Source organism: Podarcis vaucheri (assembly GCF_965113315.1).
Source record: "Podarcis vaucheri genome assembly, chromosome: 6".
Taxonomy (NCBI): Eukaryota; Metazoa; Chordata; class Lepidosauria; order Squamata; family Lacertidae; genus Podarcis; species Podarcis vaucheri.
Genome location: NC_138764.1, coordinates 46,750,789 through 46,770,472, shown reverse-complemented (window position 1 = coordinate 46,770,472; position 19,684 = coordinate 46,750,789). Strand labels below are relative to the sequence as shown.

General features: G+C 44.8%; 1 protein-coding gene across 1 annotated transcript in view; it reads right to left on the bottom strand.

Moving 5' to 3' along the window:
- The window catches only part of LOC309534720 (uncharacterized protein), a 97,137-nt gene that overhangs the window by 43,171 nt on the left and 34,282 nt on the right, over positions 1–19,684 (bottom strand). Inside the window, exons 13-19 of the mRNA XM_082227030.1 lie at positions 6,515–6,664; positions 5,634–5,794; positions 4,343–4,531; positions 3,666–3,804; positions 3,160–3,347; positions 1,716–1,854; positions 888–1,063 (exon numbers count right to left, since the gene is read on the bottom strand). Coding sequence (XP_082083156.1) covers positions 888–1,063; positions 1,716–1,854; positions 3,160–3,347; positions 3,666–3,804; positions 4,343–4,531; positions 5,634–5,794; positions 6,515–6,664 — 1,142 coding nt within the window. The remainder of the gene's footprint in view (positions 1–887; positions 1,064–1,715; positions 1,855–3,159; positions 3,348–3,665; positions 3,805–4,342; positions 4,532–5,633; positions 5,795–6,514; positions 6,665–19,684) is intronic.

Genomic DNA, 19,684 nt, shown 5'->3' with positions numbered 1-19,684 from the left:
AATGAAACAATATTATTTGCATACATACACAGCCCCGAGAATCATGGGAAATGTAGTTTACCCTTCAGACTGCTACAATTCCCAGCAGCCTTAAGTTATAGTTGCCTGAATTCCTTGAGGGGGGAAATGTGAATTGAATGCACTTTTTTTAAAGGTACAGGTTGCAATCCCAACCCTACTTACTGGGGTGAAGTCCTAATCAATTCCGCCTTAACATAATTACCGTATTTTTCGCCCTATAGGATGCACTGGCCCATAGGACGCACCTAGATTCGGGGGGGGGGAATAAAAGGGAAAAAATTATTTTCCCCCACCCCAGGCGCGGGGCTGGGGCGGGGGAAGCCCGAGCTTCCCCCACCCCCAGCCCCCAGAACGGGACCCAGAGCGATGCCGAAGCTGCGTGCAGCTTTGGCATAGCTCTGGGAGCTTGCGGGGCTGGACGAAGGGGAAGCCCTCCGCCAGCCTTCTAACCAAGTCGGGGGACAGCGGGAAAGGTGTGCTGTGCCTCTCCCGCTGTCCCCCGAGTTTGCGGGGCTGGCGACGGGGAGGAGCAGGCTCCCCCCCCCGCCAGCCTTCTAACCAAGTCGGGGGACAGCGGGAAAGGTGTGCTGTGCCTCCCCACTGTCCCCCGAGCTTGTGGGGCTGGGGTGCTCCTGAAGCCTGGAGAGCGAGAGGGGTCGGTGTGCACCGACCCCTCTCGCTCTTCAGGCTTCAGCGAAAGCCTGCATTCACCCCATAGGACGCACACACATTTCCCCTTCATTTTTGGAGGGGAAAAAGTGTGTCCTATAGGGCGAAAAATACGGTAATATTAAGCCACAGGCATGTTTCTGCCCCACAAACTAATCCGACTTTTTAAGAAATGGCAATGCTATAAGATGGGTCCCTTAGCGAGAGAATGCACATATCCGGTATGGCAGGGGAGACAATGTCAGACCCATCCTATATTCACGGCTTAATGTCTCATTCTTCGGAGCTTGGAAAGTGAATTTCTGAATTAGGGCAGTGAAGAAAAGAAAGAGCTCAGTCCTCGCCAGCTGCTCTCCCAGACAAGCTCGCTTTCCTGGAAGAGGGAGAAAAAGACTGTTTCAGTGGAGAGCTTTTGCTACAGTAAACAGCTGCACAGTTTAAAACAACACTGAGAGAACGAATACTTTAAAACAGTATGTTGTTGCAAAATAAAGATAAAAATCAGTCCTCTGCATTCCCTTGTGTAGCAAATGGGAACACTGAACAAATATGATCATGGTTTTTGAGAATTTGGAATAGATACATTTCAAATAACATAAATTTCTCTCATATGTAGTTTTGGAGAAAATTTCAATTTCATGCTTATTTTATTAGGAATCTCCCTAATCTGCATATAGCTTATCTAAGGGTGTGGCAAACAGAGTTAGTTGCTCAAGATCCAGATGGAAGTAGGTTTCTGTTCTAGGGCAGCTGAGAAAGGTCCCAGTAAATATTCCCTAAAAAAATCCAAACTGCTTGCTTACTGGGTGGAGGGGGGGAGTATATCAACACCATTTCATGTAACATCCCACCTCCCATGGCAGCCATTTTGTGACATGCACACAGAGCACTTCCTCAAAATCCCAAATGTGACCACTGGTCCCAATAGGGTGGTAACCCCAGCAATACACAAGGCTCTGAGCAACCAAATCACCATCATATTGTCACTGTTGCAGTTCTGATGAGCAGCCCATGAACTTTTTTACCTGCAGAGAATGGCAAGAACGCTTCCTTTTTCATGAACTGATCATTTTCCAGGAAATGGCCAGGATTAAACTCATTGGGTGTTTCCCACTCATCCTTGTCAAACAGCACAGAGGTCAAATTGGCGAGCATTATGGTTCCCTGGCAAAGGAGAAGCAGAGAAGAAAGTAGATAAAAAGGACAAGGCGCTTTCGAGTTTGTAACCTTCTGTTTGTAACCTTGGGTTACAAACACCTTGTGTTACAAATACTTCAGGTTACAGACTCCACTAACAAGGAAGTAGTACCTCAGATTGAGAACTTTACCTCAGGATGAGAACAGAAATCACACAGTAGTGGTGTGGTGGCAGCGGGAGGCCCCATTAGCTAAGGTGGTACCTCAGGTTAAGAACAGTTTCAGGTTAAGAACACACCTTCGGAATGAATTAAGTTCGTAACCAGAGGTACCACTGTATTCTCTTTGAAATTATAGTAGTACTAAGCTTCTATCCCCTGACAGAGCAAGGATATGTTCTGAAAACAATGTTTACTTCTCATTATTAAGTAATTCATCCAATGAAGTCCCACAAAAGCACAGTTCCAATATAGATTTTAAAAGACATTCAAAGTCAGGTTGGGAATCAATATGGTTTCCTCTCAAAGAAAAGGAAGAGAAGATAGTAGATTAAACTGGCAGAGAACTCTTTGTGTTTTTATCTGTGCAACTATCTACAGCAGTACTGAGCCTCCTGGATCCAAGTCCAACCATTCTTGCCTATTGCTCATGCTGGCTCAGGTTGGTAAGTGTTGGACTTGAACAACATCTGGAGGACCTCATGTTGGCCAACCCTCATTTAGAACTCTGGCTTGTTACAGATGCTTCAAGTTACAGACGCTTCAGGTTACAGACTTTGCTAACCCAGAAATAGTACCTCGGGTTAAGAACTTTGCTTCAGGATGAGAACAGAAATCACACAGCAGAGGCGGGAGGCCCCATTAGCTAAAGTGGTACCTCAGGTTAAGAACAGTTTCAGGTTAAGAATCATAGAATCATAGAATCATAGAATCATAGAATCATAGAGTTGGAAGAGACCACAAGGGCCATCGAGTCCAACCCCCTGCCAAGCAGGAAACACCATCCGAGCACTCCTGACATATGGTTGTCAAGCCTCTGCTTAAAGACCTCCAAAGAAGGAGACTCCACCACACTCCTTGGCAGCAAATTCCACTGTCGAACAGCTCTTACTGTCAGGAAGTTCTTCCTAATGTTTAGGTGGAATCTTCTTTCTTGTAGTTTGCATCCATTGCTCCGTGTCCGCTTCTCTGGAGCAGCAGAAAACAACCTTTCACCCTCCTCTATGTGACATCCTTTTATATATTTGAACATGGCTATCATATCATAAGAACGGACCTGCGGAATGAATTAAGTTCTTAACCCAAGGTACCATTGTATCATCCTAATGCTTACTTTGGGAATATGAAACCCAGCGAGTGTAGTGTCCTTAGTTGTCATCCGGGGCGAATTCGAAGGCACAATGCTGCTTATTCTTTGAATTTCATGAACAACCGCATTGGTATACGGCATGCTGTCCCTGTCATCCATTGCTGGCTGGCGAGACTGGCCAATCACAGAATCTATTTCTGCTTGGACTTTTGCTGCAGAGAAAAGAAAATCTGCTATCAATACAAGGAGAACAGACATAAACCAATATCTGCAAGGAAACTGCATCTTGATGTCCCACCACTGAGTACCCAGTAGATGGTGACAAGGGACAGACCCTCCTGAGTAGCGGTATCTCATTTGTGAAATTCCCTTCAACTGAAAAAGCACACAGGACTTTCACTAGTCAAGTTTCAGCAATGCCTTAAGACTTCATTCTTTTATTGAGGGGAATGTGTGTTTTCTGACGAGTCCACCTGAAGCTGCAGTATTCTGACTGTAATGAAAGACAAATGAGTCAACTACAGTTCTACCTTGAATTTCTGGGTATATGGCCATGTAGAGCAAAGCCCAGCGCAGGGTTGTAGAAGGTGATTCTGTTGCAGTAGAAAACAGATCCAGTGTTGATTGTAGGAGGTTCTCTTCATGGAAACTGGAAGGGGCATCCTCCTTAAAGCAAAGAAAATGCACCAGGGAGTTCAGCTGTCATTAAAAACACCATCCTACTGCCAGACCAACATGTCAAGAGATCACCAGGGGATTCAGTGACTCTAATCCTGCATCTAGGGAGGGCAAGTCATCATTCCTGTGAATCATTGATGCTGGCATAAAGTTTGGGTTTGTTCTGGTCAAGGAAAGACTTCCAATAATTCCTGGTCTGGGTTTATTCAGGCAACTGAATCCTGTGGTCATGAGATGCCTCCACTACAGTGATTCTTTTAGACATGTCAACTGTTTGCTCTCACAAACAACAGACCAGTGGTGAAATCCCAGCAGTGAACAAGTGGGGTGGTGTCTCCCCACAAAATACATGACTTCATATTCATACATGCAGAAATGTATTTTTTCTGAGGTCATAAACTCAAGAGAAAGAATATGGTCAGGCACTAAGGACCATTCAGACAAGCCACATGACTAGTTCTGGTTTTTAATATTGCTTCTCTGCTTTCTACTACTGTTTTGTTATTAAAGATACATACTTTTTGTCCTTTTCATCTCTCACCTTGGCCATTTCATTTAGGTAGGCGTCAATGAAGTCTCTGGGTTCAGATGGGTTCCAGTCTTCTTTGTGTTTTTCAATGATTTCTCTCACAAAGGATTTCACCTGCTCCCATTTTTTAAAAAGTGTCTGATGGGGCCGTGGCAAGTGCTTCATGACAGTAGGAAATGCATCGTACAGCTGAGGAAACAAACACTAATATCATATATGTGAAGGAAAAACCCTCTCAAAAAAGCATTCACATCATGTCGTTGTCATGGGAAAGGAGCTAGCAGAAATAAAGGCTGGTGTGCACAGGCTCAAAGATGGCAGACTCTCTTGGAACCAGAGCAAATGTTGCACTCACCACTGCTTACGATGGTACCCCATGGCAATGTCTTAACTTCTTGGTTAGAATGTACAGATTGCAAATCAAATGGCATCATTGTGGTTAGTTCTACGAACACAACTTGTAATTCACTGATTGACTTCTTAAGAAGATGATTGCCATCATTTGAAAAAGGCCTTTATCAATGCCTGCTGATGTCAAGAATATGTAGAGTTTCCCTTTAATGTTATGCATTGGCATGGGGCTTCCATTCAGAGATTAGAATAGGTTTGTGTAGGATCAAGTCACACCCTGTTCACATACACAGAGATTTTATTCAGTCACACATGTGACAGCCCTCCTGTTAGTAATTTCATTCTCTTTTTGCTGCTGGATCTCGTGATCCACTGTTTACATTCCATAGTGATAGGAGTGTGGGAACAGAACTCAGACACCGTACTTCCATTCTATGTGCTTTTGTACTTTTACTCTTTGTTCTCTGCTTTTGGACAGAGGAGACGTGTGTGAAGCTGCTGCTCACACTCAGCCATGTTTGTTGTTTCGATCTTTTGTAAATAAAGAAGCTTTTGCGATGCCAAATACCTACAGCCTCACTTCTTTGCTGATACTCTGCTAATGCTAAGAGCGTGCCCACAGCTCCACTGGATGTGGGTCACTGGACACCTGCGTACGAGCAACAGATATACACATACCTCCAGCCACTTCAAAACACAACCTCTGCTGTAATAAACAATTCCGCAACCCACATTGCAATACTAAAGTCTTTAGTGCCTTGATTAAAAATGCTAGAAGGCAAAAGGATGAGTCAAGAGACTTGAATGAATAGTAAGGGAGAAAACAGGAATGGTAGAACATGAAGAAACAGGAGGACCCAAAGCAAATGATTGCACAGTCAGCAAGAATGTGGGAGTGTCTGGAATCAAGGCAATTCTGTTGAACTCAAAGAAGACCTACCACAGTCCAAAAACTTCCCTGAAGAAGCAATGCGTCATCAAACAGGTGCAATAAATTATGGAAACGGCTGTCATGGTAACCAAAGCGGTCCCCAAAAGTGATGGAACAGATGATATTTGAAACAGCATTATGAATCTGAAATTGAGGGTCAAATGGCTGCCCTGGAGAGAGAGAGAAAATGGTGTAGAAGGAATTGGGGTGCTTCTAGCTTCCATGTAACAAAAACAGAAGGCAGGGAAAGTGGTTGGATGTTGATGAGGCAGGATTTGTTTTAGCCAAAGAAATCATTTCATATTAACATTATATCTTGTAATTTAACCTGGGACACTCAGGACTCTGAGGCCTATTTATATTTATTCTCCATAGGCAATGATTATTCTGCAGTATGGTGATATTGATCTGAGAGGCAGGAGGTCAGGAAAGGGCATTTTTGTAACAATGGCTGTCAAAAAGGATAAGGACCATCCCCATCAGAGACAGTATAGAGACACACTGATATACCAAAAATATTGCACTTCAAACCCTACTCTATTTGCGAGGTTGGTTGTCAAAATTATCAAAAATCTGCAGATATCCTCAAAACCCAACCTTTGCTCTTATTCTGTTCTAGTTCAGGGGCTTTTGGCTCCCATGGCAGGTTCCAACACAGAGCTTCACACTAGAACGTTTGTGCACCACAACGAGCCTCTGTGGAGCTTCCTATCAACACCCCCTCTGCCATCACAGGGTCATTCCAGTCCAAGCAGAGCTACATTTGTGTGAAGAAATAATGCCAGAAAGCTTCGCACCTAGCTGATGTAGTCTTAACCTAGTTCATACAAAGTAGCAACTTAAGGTAATTATCATAGGTGGGCCACAGGATTGTTGACTCTGGTTCTCACCTTTCTCAGCTTCTATTGCTTCCTTTAAGTAACGGCTTTCTTCCTGTATTCTTTCTTCTAAAGACCTTTTGCCCAAACCAAAGTTTCTGAGTGTTGATAAGGCAAATTGTCTTTGTTGTTTCCAGCTGAGACCATTAGAGAAGACTATTCCTAGATGGGAAGGAGTAATAAGTACGTAGAGCAAGTAAGTAGATTTAGCAATCCTGTTAATTCCAAGATGGACTCCTCTTTGCTTTCCATTATTCTGCTTGCCTGCTCATGACATTTGGAAAGACTGCAAGGCATTAGAAACTAGCCAATTTGTGCTGGTGGCTTTTATCTGTTTGCTCTGAATTCTGCCGTTTGCTGTTACTACTGTTTCATTGATGCTTTTTGTGTGTTTCACTGTTTGGGTAGAATTTTTAATACTAATTTTATTTTGTCCTGTGAAACACTGTGGGAACTCTTGATAGAAAAGCAGCATTAAAAAAATGTGGAAGAAGTGTGGTGAAGAAGTCATGCAGTTAATATATTTTGTTCCTTCCTCTCCTTAGGCTACTCAGACATCCCCCCCCCCCGGAATTAACTGGTTTAGATTTAAAATGGGGATCCCACTCTAGCCCCTTCTGTAATTATTCACACCCTTCCTTTCCTCATGGTTAATAGATTTATTTTCTTTTTTATTATTGTTTCATTTTGCTGTTAACGTCATTATCCCTCCTTAGGTTGGCTTGTGAACTGTAGTCCTTTTTCAGGATTTGCCCTATAAGTAGATAAATGACTATGAAAAAGATATTACCTGTTCCTTTCATGCTTAAGCACTAACTATTATTCCATCTCTACTAGTGATGGGACAGAAATTCAGTTCATCTTGATTTTAAATGTAACCTTACTTCAGTCTCACTTCCTGAAACAATGAGCAAACTCTGGAGTGTTACTGATGTGTAAGTATTGCAAACTGAAGAATGGAAAAATGAAGAACTGATTGAAAGAAAAACCAACAGATTCCTCCATCCATAATAATGTCAGGTTCTTATTTACAAGCTGTTTATCTTCAGTACTCAATACTGAATAGTGAGCTCAGTTAATCTAAACAGTTTAGTAGGTATACTTTTATGACACAGTTTACTACTAGTAGTTTAAAGATGCACGGAATTAAAATGAAGATTAAGGAAAGATCTAACAATGAGTCCTGAATATTTAAACTTGAGGAATAATCTAAAAGGTTCCCCAATCAATGCAGACCATTAAAATAAAAAATAAAAAGAAATTATTTAATTATCTAAATAATTGACAACATTAAAAGAAACTTACCAGATGACCCAAATATTCCCTGGATACCAGGACTACTTGGTCGATCTACAAAGTTTTCACCCTGATGCACAAGAACCTCTTTCACCAGATGCAATCCATTCACAACCACAAACCTCATGCTTCCAACCTGAAGACTGTAGACATTGCCGTATTTTTCTATAAGCTGGATGGAGATTGAGGAAGAATGTAAGAAATGATTTATCCTCTCTCTATATTATATATTAATTTGTCTCCTTGGTGCTTCTTGAATGCCTATATGGAAGAAGGGAACTTTGATTGTCATCAAATATATCGGGGACATCAGAAATGCCAAAATGGTTTCCAGGGTCTGTACATGGACAGGCCCCCTCCATCCTCCACCTGCAATGTATTCACAAGAGTTGCTGCTTATTTGCATGTAGTAACTTTGCCTAGTCTACCACACAGAGTTGTTGCAAAGATAAAAGTGGGGAAGGTAGGACAAGGAGCAACAAAACATACATACAAACACAAACAAAAAATATTCTGCCAACCACAGTAAGTGAAAGGCAGTTGTAAGACCCAGATTTGTTACAAATAACTGTAGAATAAAATAGATCCTCAAAGTTAAGAGGCAAAACACTTCTGGATACCATATTCTGGGAACAAACAAAAAGAAAGGCATTTTTCTTGTGCCCCACATATGGGCTCCTCGCAGACATGAGGCTGACCTCTCTCAGAATCAGGATGCTAAACCTGGAAGCATCTCAACCTGCTTCTCCAGCCAGGGTCTTACACTCCTTTCCAGTGCAATGTAGGGGCATATTTTGGTAGTATGGCACCCTGAGAGTGACCAAAATCTGGCACACATAAATGGATCTTCACAATGATCGATCCTCTCAATTCTTTGCCCACTTTGCTCAGTGCCCTATGCCAGGGAACCACTTGAACCACCCCAAATCTGGCACAGCAGTGTAGTATTTAATTCATGCCATAGGTTTTTCCTTCATCCTTACCTTTTGTAATGAAATGTGAGGCTTCTTGAAATCCACATGTAGCATATTACCCAGCAAAGGAAGAGGCATGGGCCCTGGGGGGTAATTCCTTGGGCGAATATTTCTCTTGAAATCAGCAAGAAGTAGAAATGTAGCCAGAATCACCAGAGTGACCTGCAGGGACAAGGCCTCCCATAGGACAGAGAGCAGCTGCAGCAGCATCATCTTCAAACTCACCTAGGTGTTCCTTTTGCAGATTGGTCTGCTGTCTGCTGAGGGAAACCCGAATCTGATACCACTAGAGCAGCCACACCTGTGTTCTTGGCTAATGCGCCTGTAGGAAATGAGAACAAAGTCTGCCTATATTACTGTACATCATGCCCATAAAGAGGCAGGAAATGACCTAATGAATGATTCCACCAAGCAGGAAAAAGAGTAGGGAAGAGCGGCAATCAGAATTAAAATATTTCCTTCCTATTTTCACTTCTTTGGAATAGCAAAGGTTAATTTCCTTCATGACATTTCCAAGAAGGGTTTTCTCCCCGTGCAAATCAAAGCACTGTCAATAAAGAAAATAAAAACTTACACTAAGCAGGATGCCTTCTGTTGGGTTGAAAATGAACGACAGACGAGCAGGTAGGTGTCATGCGTGAGGCATCTCTCGAGCAAGCCTCGGAGACTCCCTTTTATTGAATATTGCTGCGTTTGCCACGTGTGCTTGTTGCTGATTGGTTAACATAAGTACAAAGCAAGGGTTGCATATAAATCATAGACAGGTTAAAGGTTGGGAAAAGGAACGCGGAATTTACACAGGCATGGTTTCAGACTGCCCGTACCAGGGTGGTACGAAAAAGGAATGTACAAGGAGGGGTCAGTACAGATTGATAGGGTGTGAACTCAAGGTGAACAGGACCAACCAGGGTGATGATGGAATGTCTTAGCATCAGCACGGTTTGTGCAGCGTGAGCAAAACAAAGCTTAGAAGCAAGACTTCCCATCATGCCACAGTTATGTGCAGAAGCAATGCTTTCCTTCACTCCTGAAAGGTTTGGATCAGGGGTAGTTTCAGCAACTCTGACCTCTGGCTAAGGAGGCCAGAGGAGTCTATCTGCTCGCCTTCTGTTCAATATTGCATAGATTATATTTTGTTTTGGCAACAGTACGACTAGATCTGGGACTGGAAACCAGCACCTCTCCTGATATTTTCGGTCTCCAACTCCCAGCAGCCCCATTATTCCACGGACGTTCCACGGACCCCTGACAGTTCCTGATTGATGGCTGCATGGTGAACGCGGATTCCTGATATTCTTGGTCTCCAACTCCCAGCAGCCCCAGCCAGTATGGCCAATAGACAGGGATGATGGGAGAAGGATCATTCAGAGGGCCAGAGCCCTCTAGTACTAGGCAGTTTTAGCCAGCAGCAGACCATGCAGAAGGGAAGAAATTGATGCAATGCAAATGCATTGCCAAGAGCACCAGATTGGCTCCGTCACTGCAGTGTTGCTTCTCTCCCTCCCATAAGCAGCAGCAACTCAGCTCTTGGGAGTTCCATTGAGCGCTACCATATCATGTAGTACTAGTCTTAGCCAGGGCTTTTTTCTTCCAGCCAGAACTCACCAGAACTCAGTTCCGGCACCTTTCATACAGAGGTGTAGGAAGGTCAGGTGGTACCTGGTGCGGAACATTTATTGTCACCCCCCACCCAATGATTGATTGATTGATTTTTGCCTGCAGAAATGGTTTTATGTTATATCATGTTTCCTTACAAAGGAATGTGGATTCTGAGCCTCTGATAACAAGTAGGCCACTATAGACAGATACGTATATCTACAGGATGGATTGTGTTATTTTATTTATATTTATTGTTTATTTATTTAATAAAATTTATTATTTAAAAACATGCAAAGCGGTTTACGAAAACAAAAAACCACCACAGCAGTAAAATCAAGAAAAATTAACAATCCTACTTTAAAACATACAAAAGCTAAAATATCAAGAATAAAATTACTTCAACTTCCTAAGCATCTAGGTATGCTTGCCTAAAGAATAATGCTTTTAGCAGGTGGCCGAAAAAAGTCTAGCAAAGGAATGTGCTTTGTTGAAATTTCAGCCTTCACGACACAGGAAAACGGCCAAGTAAACAGCTATTTTTGTGGAGGAGGGTCAAGATATTGACTGACATGCATGAAATTTCATATGGAGCTATATAATCCCTGATGTAGTAAGACAGGACCTTTGGAGCAGGCATTTTTTTAAAAAAGTTTTTTATGAACTGCCCTAGTAGGGCAGTAATTGTTCCTTGATCATTTGTCACCCCCCTCCATGATGGCACCTGGGGTGACCCGCCCCCTGCCCCCCTTCCTATGCCCCTGCTTTCATGTGGGCCCCATTGCCATTATAAGAGAACAAGGGAGGTGTTGATGGTGAGTTCTGGCACTTCCTTTTTCTAGAAAAATAGCACTGGTTTTAATTTTGGTCCTGCATCTTTAATACAAGAATGTGCAAACTGTACTTATAATCATCTGATGGACATGTGGAATTGTGCCCATAATGGAGTTGAGGGGCAAGGAGCCCTTAATTGTTATCCCCCTAGGTGTCTTGGTATGCAATGCGGGTGAGAAATGGAGGACAAGCCTTGCAAGCCCACGGGAACTTTCCCCAGGCGCGCAAGGCTTGCGGACACCTGCACGAAGCACGGGGTGCCCTCCGGAGTGCGCCCCACGCTTTGGGCTGCAGGCTGCTGCCTGCAGGCCTTGTGAGCCCGTGGGAACTCCCCCAGGCTCGCAAGGCTTGAGCAGAGCTTCCTGAAGCCGGGAGAGCGAGAGGGGTCGGTGCGTACCGATGCCTCTCGCTCTCCAGGCTTCAACGAAAGCCTGCATTCGCCCCATAGGATGCACACACATTTCCCCTTCATTTTTGAAGGGGGGAAAAGTGCGTCCTATAGGGCGAAAAATACGGTAATGTCACGGGAAATGGGGTTGCTTGTGTGTAAACCTCCAGCGGTTCCAAACTGCTTAGAAGTTGGTGGTGTCTTTCCCTGGCTGAGCAGCCTAGGTGCTGCTGCCGCTCAGTCGCTGGACGAATCCGTGAGTGGGTGTTTCCTAAATTTCCTCCAACATAAAAGCTCCTTGACTGACACCCTTCGCCTCGCCTCTCTGCGCGTAACCCTTCTGCGCAGAGTAGGCGTCCCCAGAGGTGCCCCTCCACTCTCTTCACTACCTTCAGTGCCAGAATCCCAGAGCCTCTCCTCCGAGGTGCTTCCTCCCTCTTCCTTCTTCCTGGTGTCACCGGAACATTCTTCCCCAGGTGACCTTCTCTCTCTACCCTTACTCGTCCCTTCTTCCGCAGAATCGGGAAGCACCTCCTCTCCCCTCTGCTCTGATGTCAGTTCCCTGACATCCACCTCCCTCCCAGGGCCCTCCTCTCCCCCCGTCCTTCCCTCTGACGGTGACGCAGGAAACCCTCGGAAAGAACTCTCCTCTCCATCTGACGATTCAAACACCCCTCTCCATTTGCTGCTGTCTCTCCCCTCTTCCAAATCGGATTCTTCTTCTGGCCAACCCCCTACCTCCTCTTCGGAAGCTGGAAAACCCTCAAAACCTTCCTCCTCATCGGTGGTGCCAAATTGCTCCCTCCAAAATCTCTCTGGTGGTTTGGGCTTCCTCGGATACCTGCTATGAAACTCCTCCTGCAGATACTCACCCCTCATTTCTTCTGCTGGGACCCATGCGTTTTCCTCATCTGGCTCCCCCTCCCATGCCACCAAATACTCCCCCCTCCCCCCTTCGCTCTCTGGCAAATCTGGCACCCTCGTACATACTGCTTCACATCCTCTCTCACCCGTGGCCACCAAAACTGCCTGGTGACCAGTAACATAGTTTTATGTTGTCCAAAATGTCCTGCCGTGGGGTTGTCATGCATCTGTTTGAGTATTCTGTTTCTCAATTCCCCTTCAGGTATGTACAAGGCCCCCCTATAGTACAATGCTCCGTCCTTAACTTCAAACCCCCCGGGAGTTTCCCCGGCGATATCAATTTCTCGCATTTTGGTTTGTGCATATTGATCATCCCTCGTCAACCCGGCTAGCTCTTGCCTCCCGACGAACACTCCCCCACACACCCATTTGTCCTCGGGAATGATATGTCGTGCTTCTGGTCCTCCCTCCCCTTCCTCGTATTCAGGCTTGCGAGAGAGGGCATCTGCTCTGACATTTTCCTTCCCGGGCACGTACCTAATTTCAAAATTAAACTTTGAAAACTCCTGAGCCCACCGCACCTGTCGTTGGTTGAGCACTCTTGCCGTTCTCCAATACTCCAGGTTCTTGTGGTCAGTACACACCTGGACCTTGTGCTGTGCGCCTATGAGAAAATGTCGCCACCGTCGGAAAGCCTCGTGAATTGCCAGCAGTTCTCGATCGTACACTGTGTAGTTTTGCTCCAACTTGTTAAGCTTCCTGGAAAAGAAGGCACACGGTTTCCACTCCCCCTTTGCCTGCTGAAGCAATATCCCCCCCCTACAGCTCTGTCTGATGCGTCCGTCTCTAGCCTTATCGGCTTCCGCAGATCCACGTGCAGGAGCTGCTCTTCTGACGCAAACGCCTTCTTGAGCTTTTCAAAGGAACTTTGGGCTCCTCCGTCCATACGAACTTCTTCTTGCTGCTGAGACAATCTGTTATAGGTGCTGTTAAATGAGCAAAGTTCTGGATAAACTTCCGGTAAAAAATTGCAAACCCCAAAAACCTCTGTACATCCTTCCGGTTCTTGGGAGGCTGCCATTCTATTACTGCCTGCACCTTGCCTGGGTCCATGGCCAGACCCTTCGCTGACAACCTGTAGCCCAGGAACTCCACCTCACGTGCATGGAATTGGCATTTCTCCAGTTTGACCCACAGCTGATGCTCCTGCAGCCTCTTCAGCACTTCTCTGACATCTTTCACATGCTGCTCCTCATTCTCTGAATAGATGAGTACGTCGTCCAGAAAAGCCACACAATTCTTGTACAGCAAAGACCCTAGCACGTGGTGCATGAAAGCTTGAAAGGTGCTCGATCCCGATTGTAATCCGAAGGGCATAACTAAGTACTCAAAGGCTCCCAGAGGGGTGAACATGGTGGTTTTCCATTCATCCCCCTCCCTCATCCTTATCAAATTGTACGCCCCCCAAAGGTCCAGCTTAGTAAAAATCTTCCCCTTCCTCACCCTGGCCAAAATGTCATCAATCCTGGGCATAGGGAAGGTCACAGGTTCCAAGACCCACTTTACGGACCTGTAATCTACGATCAAGCGTAATTCCTTGGAGTCTCTTTTGTCCACAAAGAACACTGGACTGCCCCCCACCGCTCTTGATTCTCGTATAAAACCCCTCTTCAGATTCTTGTCAATGAACTTCCGCAACTCCTGCATCTCCCTGTCTGACATGGCATACAGCTTACCCACTGGTAACTGAGCCCCTGGGAGTAGGTTGATTTGACAGTCAAAGGGCCGGTGAGAGTCTATCCGCCTCTCTCTCGCTGAAGACTTCTTCCAGGTCTGCATACTGAGGTGGTACTCTCCCCTTTTCCCCCACCACCATCCCTGCCACCCTGGCTACTGCCATCCTCGAGGTTTCCCCTCCGTGGCAATGCTCTACGCAGTGAGCTGACCCAAAGGTGACTGTCCGCTGGTGCCACCCTACTACTGGGTCGTGCAGTGCCAGCCAACTCATTCCCAGTATGATGGGTGGTCCTGCCAGGGTGGCTACGTGAAAGGCAATGGTCTCAGTGTGTCTGGAAACCGTCATTTTCATGGGAGGGGTCAGGTGGGTTACATCCCCTCCCAAAAGTTCTCTCCCATCTATTGTGGTTACTTGCAGGGGGTGTTCTAAAGGCACCACCTGGATCTGGTGTTCTAGCGCAAAATCCTTGCTAAAGAAGTTGCAATAGCTGCCTGAATCCAGCAGCGCCTTCACTTTGATGGGGTGTCCGTTTGGGAGTTCTAGCACCACCTCAATTGCGATGGCTGCTCGGGGTGGGTCTGGTTTGGGCACTACTACTGGTTGCTCGCCTGGCTGCTGTGCCCTCCTTCCTGCAGCCAAGCCTTGCCGTTTCCCGGCTCCTCCTTTTCCTCCTCACTCCCCACAGCCCCCACCATTCATTGCCACGCCTTCTTCTGAGGGCATGCTCTGGCAAAATGTCCCGGCTGCTGGCATAGGAAACATCTTTTATTGGTTTTCCCCTCCTTCTTATGCACCTCGCTGGAGTTTGAAAATCCGTGCGCGCGCGCTCCTCCAATCTCCATTGGCTGGAATCCGGTTCTCCTGCCAACGCTCGGCTCTCCCTTCCCGCCTTTCCAGCGCGTGTGTCTCTTGTCGGACTCCTACAGCGAGCGCCAACTTGGTCAGCTGGTCCATCGATTGAGGGCGGGGCGAGCGGGAAAGTTCATCTCTCACCCAAGGGGATAATGCAGTATGGTAGCGCTGCAGAGAGCTTGCTGGGGAGACCATGCATTAAAAAGGGACTCAAAAAGTAGCTTAAACAAGGTTTTAATAACAAAAACAAAAACTCCATTTACACTAAATACATCAACAAACAAACATGACCCAACCACCAACCCATCCCCCAGGGTAATGGGAGAGCTAGGTGCTGCTCCTTATATACTACACCCAGTTGCTGACACAGCTTAATCAGTACAACTCAGCAGCACCTGCTATGTTTCACAGCTGTAAAGCTGGGTCTCGTTATTTTGCTCTGGCCCCTTAAAGACATACACATCGGGTGGAACAATGATGAACCTTTACATTTAAAGAAACCATTCAACGTTTCCCCTGCGGTTCATCATTGTGGAACAAAAACATAAAGCATATTTTGTACATGTCTTTCATGTGTAACCTTCGGAAGTGCTTTTGTAAAAATGTCCGCAATTTGATTGTCACCTGGAACATATTGAAATACAATCATTTCGTCAGCAATTAGTTTCTTTACAAACTGTAAACGTAACCTTAAGACTCTAGTGCGCTGCGTATTGGTTTCTGAACATAGGATAGCGAGTCCACTCTGGGAATCAAGATAAACTTTTACTGGTAGTGTTACTTGCATCTGTAGGTCTACAAATACCTCCAGATACCATTCTATATCACGAGTGGCCTGAACACATGCACATAATTCACTCTCTGTTGTGGAGAGACAAATAATGGTTTGTGTCTGGGACTTCCATTCAAATGGACAACCATTATAACAAAACACCATACCAGACACACCCCTGCAATTATTTTGCTCCACTGCATGAGATGCATCGCAGAAAATTTCAAAACCTTTGTCAATACATGTTGTAAACTGCAACCTATAATGTTTGGTATGTTTAAGGTACATCACCACTCTCTTAAGAGCAGAGAAACATTGCGTAGTGGGCTTTTCCACAAATTGATGCATCTTTTAACAAAAGCTTAACTGTTTCATATTTTACACTTAGTGAATAACACAAAACATAATCTTCACCTGGAATTTGTTGAAAACCCCTAGCAACTATTTTTGCCTTGTACCTTACAACTTCATTTTTGTCATTCTTTTTAACTCTATAAACCCATTTTGAATCAATAAGTCTCATATCTGGGGTTTGTGGTACAAGAGACCAAGTGTTATGCCGTTTTAAAGAAGCTATCTCAGAGTTCATAGCTTTATACCAATTTGCAGCTTGGTGCTTAGATAAATTCTGAACATCATTGTAGCTGTTTGGCTCAAAAACCGCCTTATTGGCATACACAGTATTAAAATGTTCATCTGCAAATCGTTGTGGCTTCTGCCTCTTTCTATCTGAACGTCTCAGTCCGGAAGGAGAGTCAGACTCCTCAGACTTAATGGGACTAAGTGAACTACTAGTTTCAGGTTGTAAATCACCATTGTCAGGCTGAAGAGATGCCTGTGGGCTAAGCTCACGGCCAGAAAACTCAAGAGAATATAACCTCTCCTCGGGTGCCTGTGACTTTAAATCAAACAAATTATCAGATTCAACAGGCTTTTCGTCTTTTCCCATTAATTCAGAAGCACCATTTCCTGCTGCTGCTGCTGCTCCTGCTTCCTCTTCTTCCTCAGTATCATTTATACCATCAGTATCTTGGAAAACAGCAACTCCATTCCAATTTAGAGTTTGTATCATGCTTTTGGTAATATGAAATTTGCCAGTTGCTGGGACGTAAATTCTGTACGCCCCCTGCTGGTAGCCCATTAATTTTCCCTGAACACTACGCTCACCCAATTTCTGTTTAGCGGGATAATGCATAATTACATCTGAACCCCAAATGCGTAGGTATTTCAGATTAGGGCATTTTTTAAACAACTTCTCATAGGGGGTGACATCTAAACCAGAATAACTGCGATTTCTAACATAACAAAACGCATTAAGCGCTTCAGCCCAAAAGTCTTTGGGCAGATTAGCATCATGTAGATTAGTTTTAACCCCTGCCTGTAGGTCACGCTGCACAACTTCAACAAGCCCATTTTGCCAGGGACTTCGGGGGCAAGATAACTCATGAGTAGTCCCCTGCGCTTCCAGGAAATTCTAAAAATCCTCAGAAACAAATTCCCCGCCCCGGTCAGAAAACAGGTTCTTAATTGGTTTGTTAAAGTGTGTTTTTACCCAGTTGCAAAAAACCTTGTACTTCTCAAATGCTTGGGACTTCTCAGCTATTGCATAAGTCCAACAATATCTGCTATACTGGTCTATCAGGGTAAGCCAGTTCTTCGAACCTCCTAATGATGGTGGGAGTGGCCCAACCAAATCACAATGCACAACCTTAATCTTATTCTTGCAACAGGATAGACATTGCATAAAGAATTTGCATGGTTTTAAGTTGAGGCCATTAACAATATTCTTTGTCTTAATTACATCAGCAAAATTCAGATGTCCCAGAATTCTGTGCGCCTCATGGACACACCCGAAATGTGGCCTTACATTCCTCAACCCCTGGCTTGACTGTGCTGCTCTGCAATTTATAGGCAATTGTGAGTAGGTGCGAAAATACAGTCTATATAAACCATCAGATTCCCGGGCATACAATAGACGTTTGTTCCCATCGAAAAACTCACACATTGACTTTAAGAAATGCACAGTTATGCCTTGACGAGCAAAGCACCTTACTGATAATAAATTGTCCACTGACGGGCAGTAAATGCAGTTCGCTATTGTAATGTTTAAAGAGTTAAGTTTAACAGTACCCCTGCCAAGCGATTGCAGGACTTGTGAATTGGCTAAATGTACATTACCAATTTCCTCTTCGAAAGAAATAAACAAGCTTCGATTGTTGCAGACATGCTGGGATGCTCCTGAGTCGACAATAAAAGAATTCCACTTGGCACCTTTAATTCTTTTACAATCTTTAGTCCGAGCGTGAAAAGCTCGCGGCTCGTTTCTGTCTCTACTATACGATGCCGGCTGCTGGGCTGACGACCGTGATTGACGAACAGAAACAGGCTTGGGAGAACTTTGCTTTCTTTTGGCTCTGCAGTCCTTTGCAAAATGTCCTTGCTTATTGCAGAACCAACAACGCTTTGCAGCTTTAAATGCAGTTGTATCACCACAGGTTTGCATATGGTGTTCCTCATTCTTTCTGGAAACAGGAGTGCTTATGGCACAAGCCTTCCTTCTATCCAATTCACCCATTAATCTTGCTGTTACCCCTTCCACAGTTAATTGTGCTGGTGGAACGGCAGATATCTGGCTAGCTATACCATCAAAGTCCTCATTAAGGGAACAAAGGATGATAAAAACATACTGAATATCAGGTACCTCCATGTCCCTTCAAATTAATTCACCATGTATTGCCTCCAGACGTCTCAAGTGTGCTGCCAAATCACCACCAGGCTGCAACTTCGTCTGGTACAACTGCTTGAAAAACGTCAATGCAGACGCTGACTCTTTTCTAACGTGCACTGCTGCAAGACTGTCCCACATTTCTTTGGCAGTTTTCTTATTTCTTACATAGACTACTTGCTGGTCGCTGACTGCCAAATTAATTATCGCCCTGGCTTTTGCATCTCCTTTCGACCAAACATTAGTTACAGGGTCAGGAGGGTCATCAGTTACATAGGTCCATACTTCTCTAGAGGTCAAAAGCGCCTCCACCCGAAAAGACCATAAACTATAGTTCTCATCTGTCAGCTGTGGGAAGACCAGAGCCTTCTCAGCTTCAGGAACCCGGTCAACCATTCTGGAACTCTTCCAGACCCACAAAAACTACGCTAACAGGAGAAGGAGTTTTCAAACCTTTCTCAGAGTCCAAAAATATGCAGTCATCCACTCAGCAGCTGGGCCCATAACCAAAGATGTTGGCTTTTTGCAGTATGGTAGCGCTGCAGAGAGCTTGCTGGGGAGACCATGCATTAAAAAGGGACTCAAAAAGTAGCTTAAACAAGGTTTTAATAACAAAAACAAAAACTCCATTTACACTAAATACATCAACAAACAAACATGACCCAACCACCAACCCATCCCCCAGGGTAATGGGAGAGCTAGGTGCTGCTCCTTATATACTACACCCAGTTGCTGACACAGCTTAATCAGTACAACTCAGCAGCACCTGCTATGTTTCACAGCTGTAAAGCTGGGTCTCGTTATTTTGCTCTGGCCCCTTAAAGACATACACATCGGGTGGAACAATGATGAACCTTTACATTTAAAGAAACCATTCAACAGATAAGCCCTCCTCAAACAACATTTGAATAGGTTCCAAACTCAGATCCCTCCCAAGTTTATGGATCAGCATAGCAAATCTTGACCAGTACTCTCTCACTGACTGGTTCCCCTGTTTGCACCCCATCAGTTCTTTGTGCGTCACACTCATTTCCACATCGCTCAAAAACATGTGATCCATCGCTGAGAAGAACTTTCTCAGGTCCTTTAAGGCAGCGTTCTCCGCTGCCATTAAGGGCCGAACCCAATCTCTGGCTCGCCCCT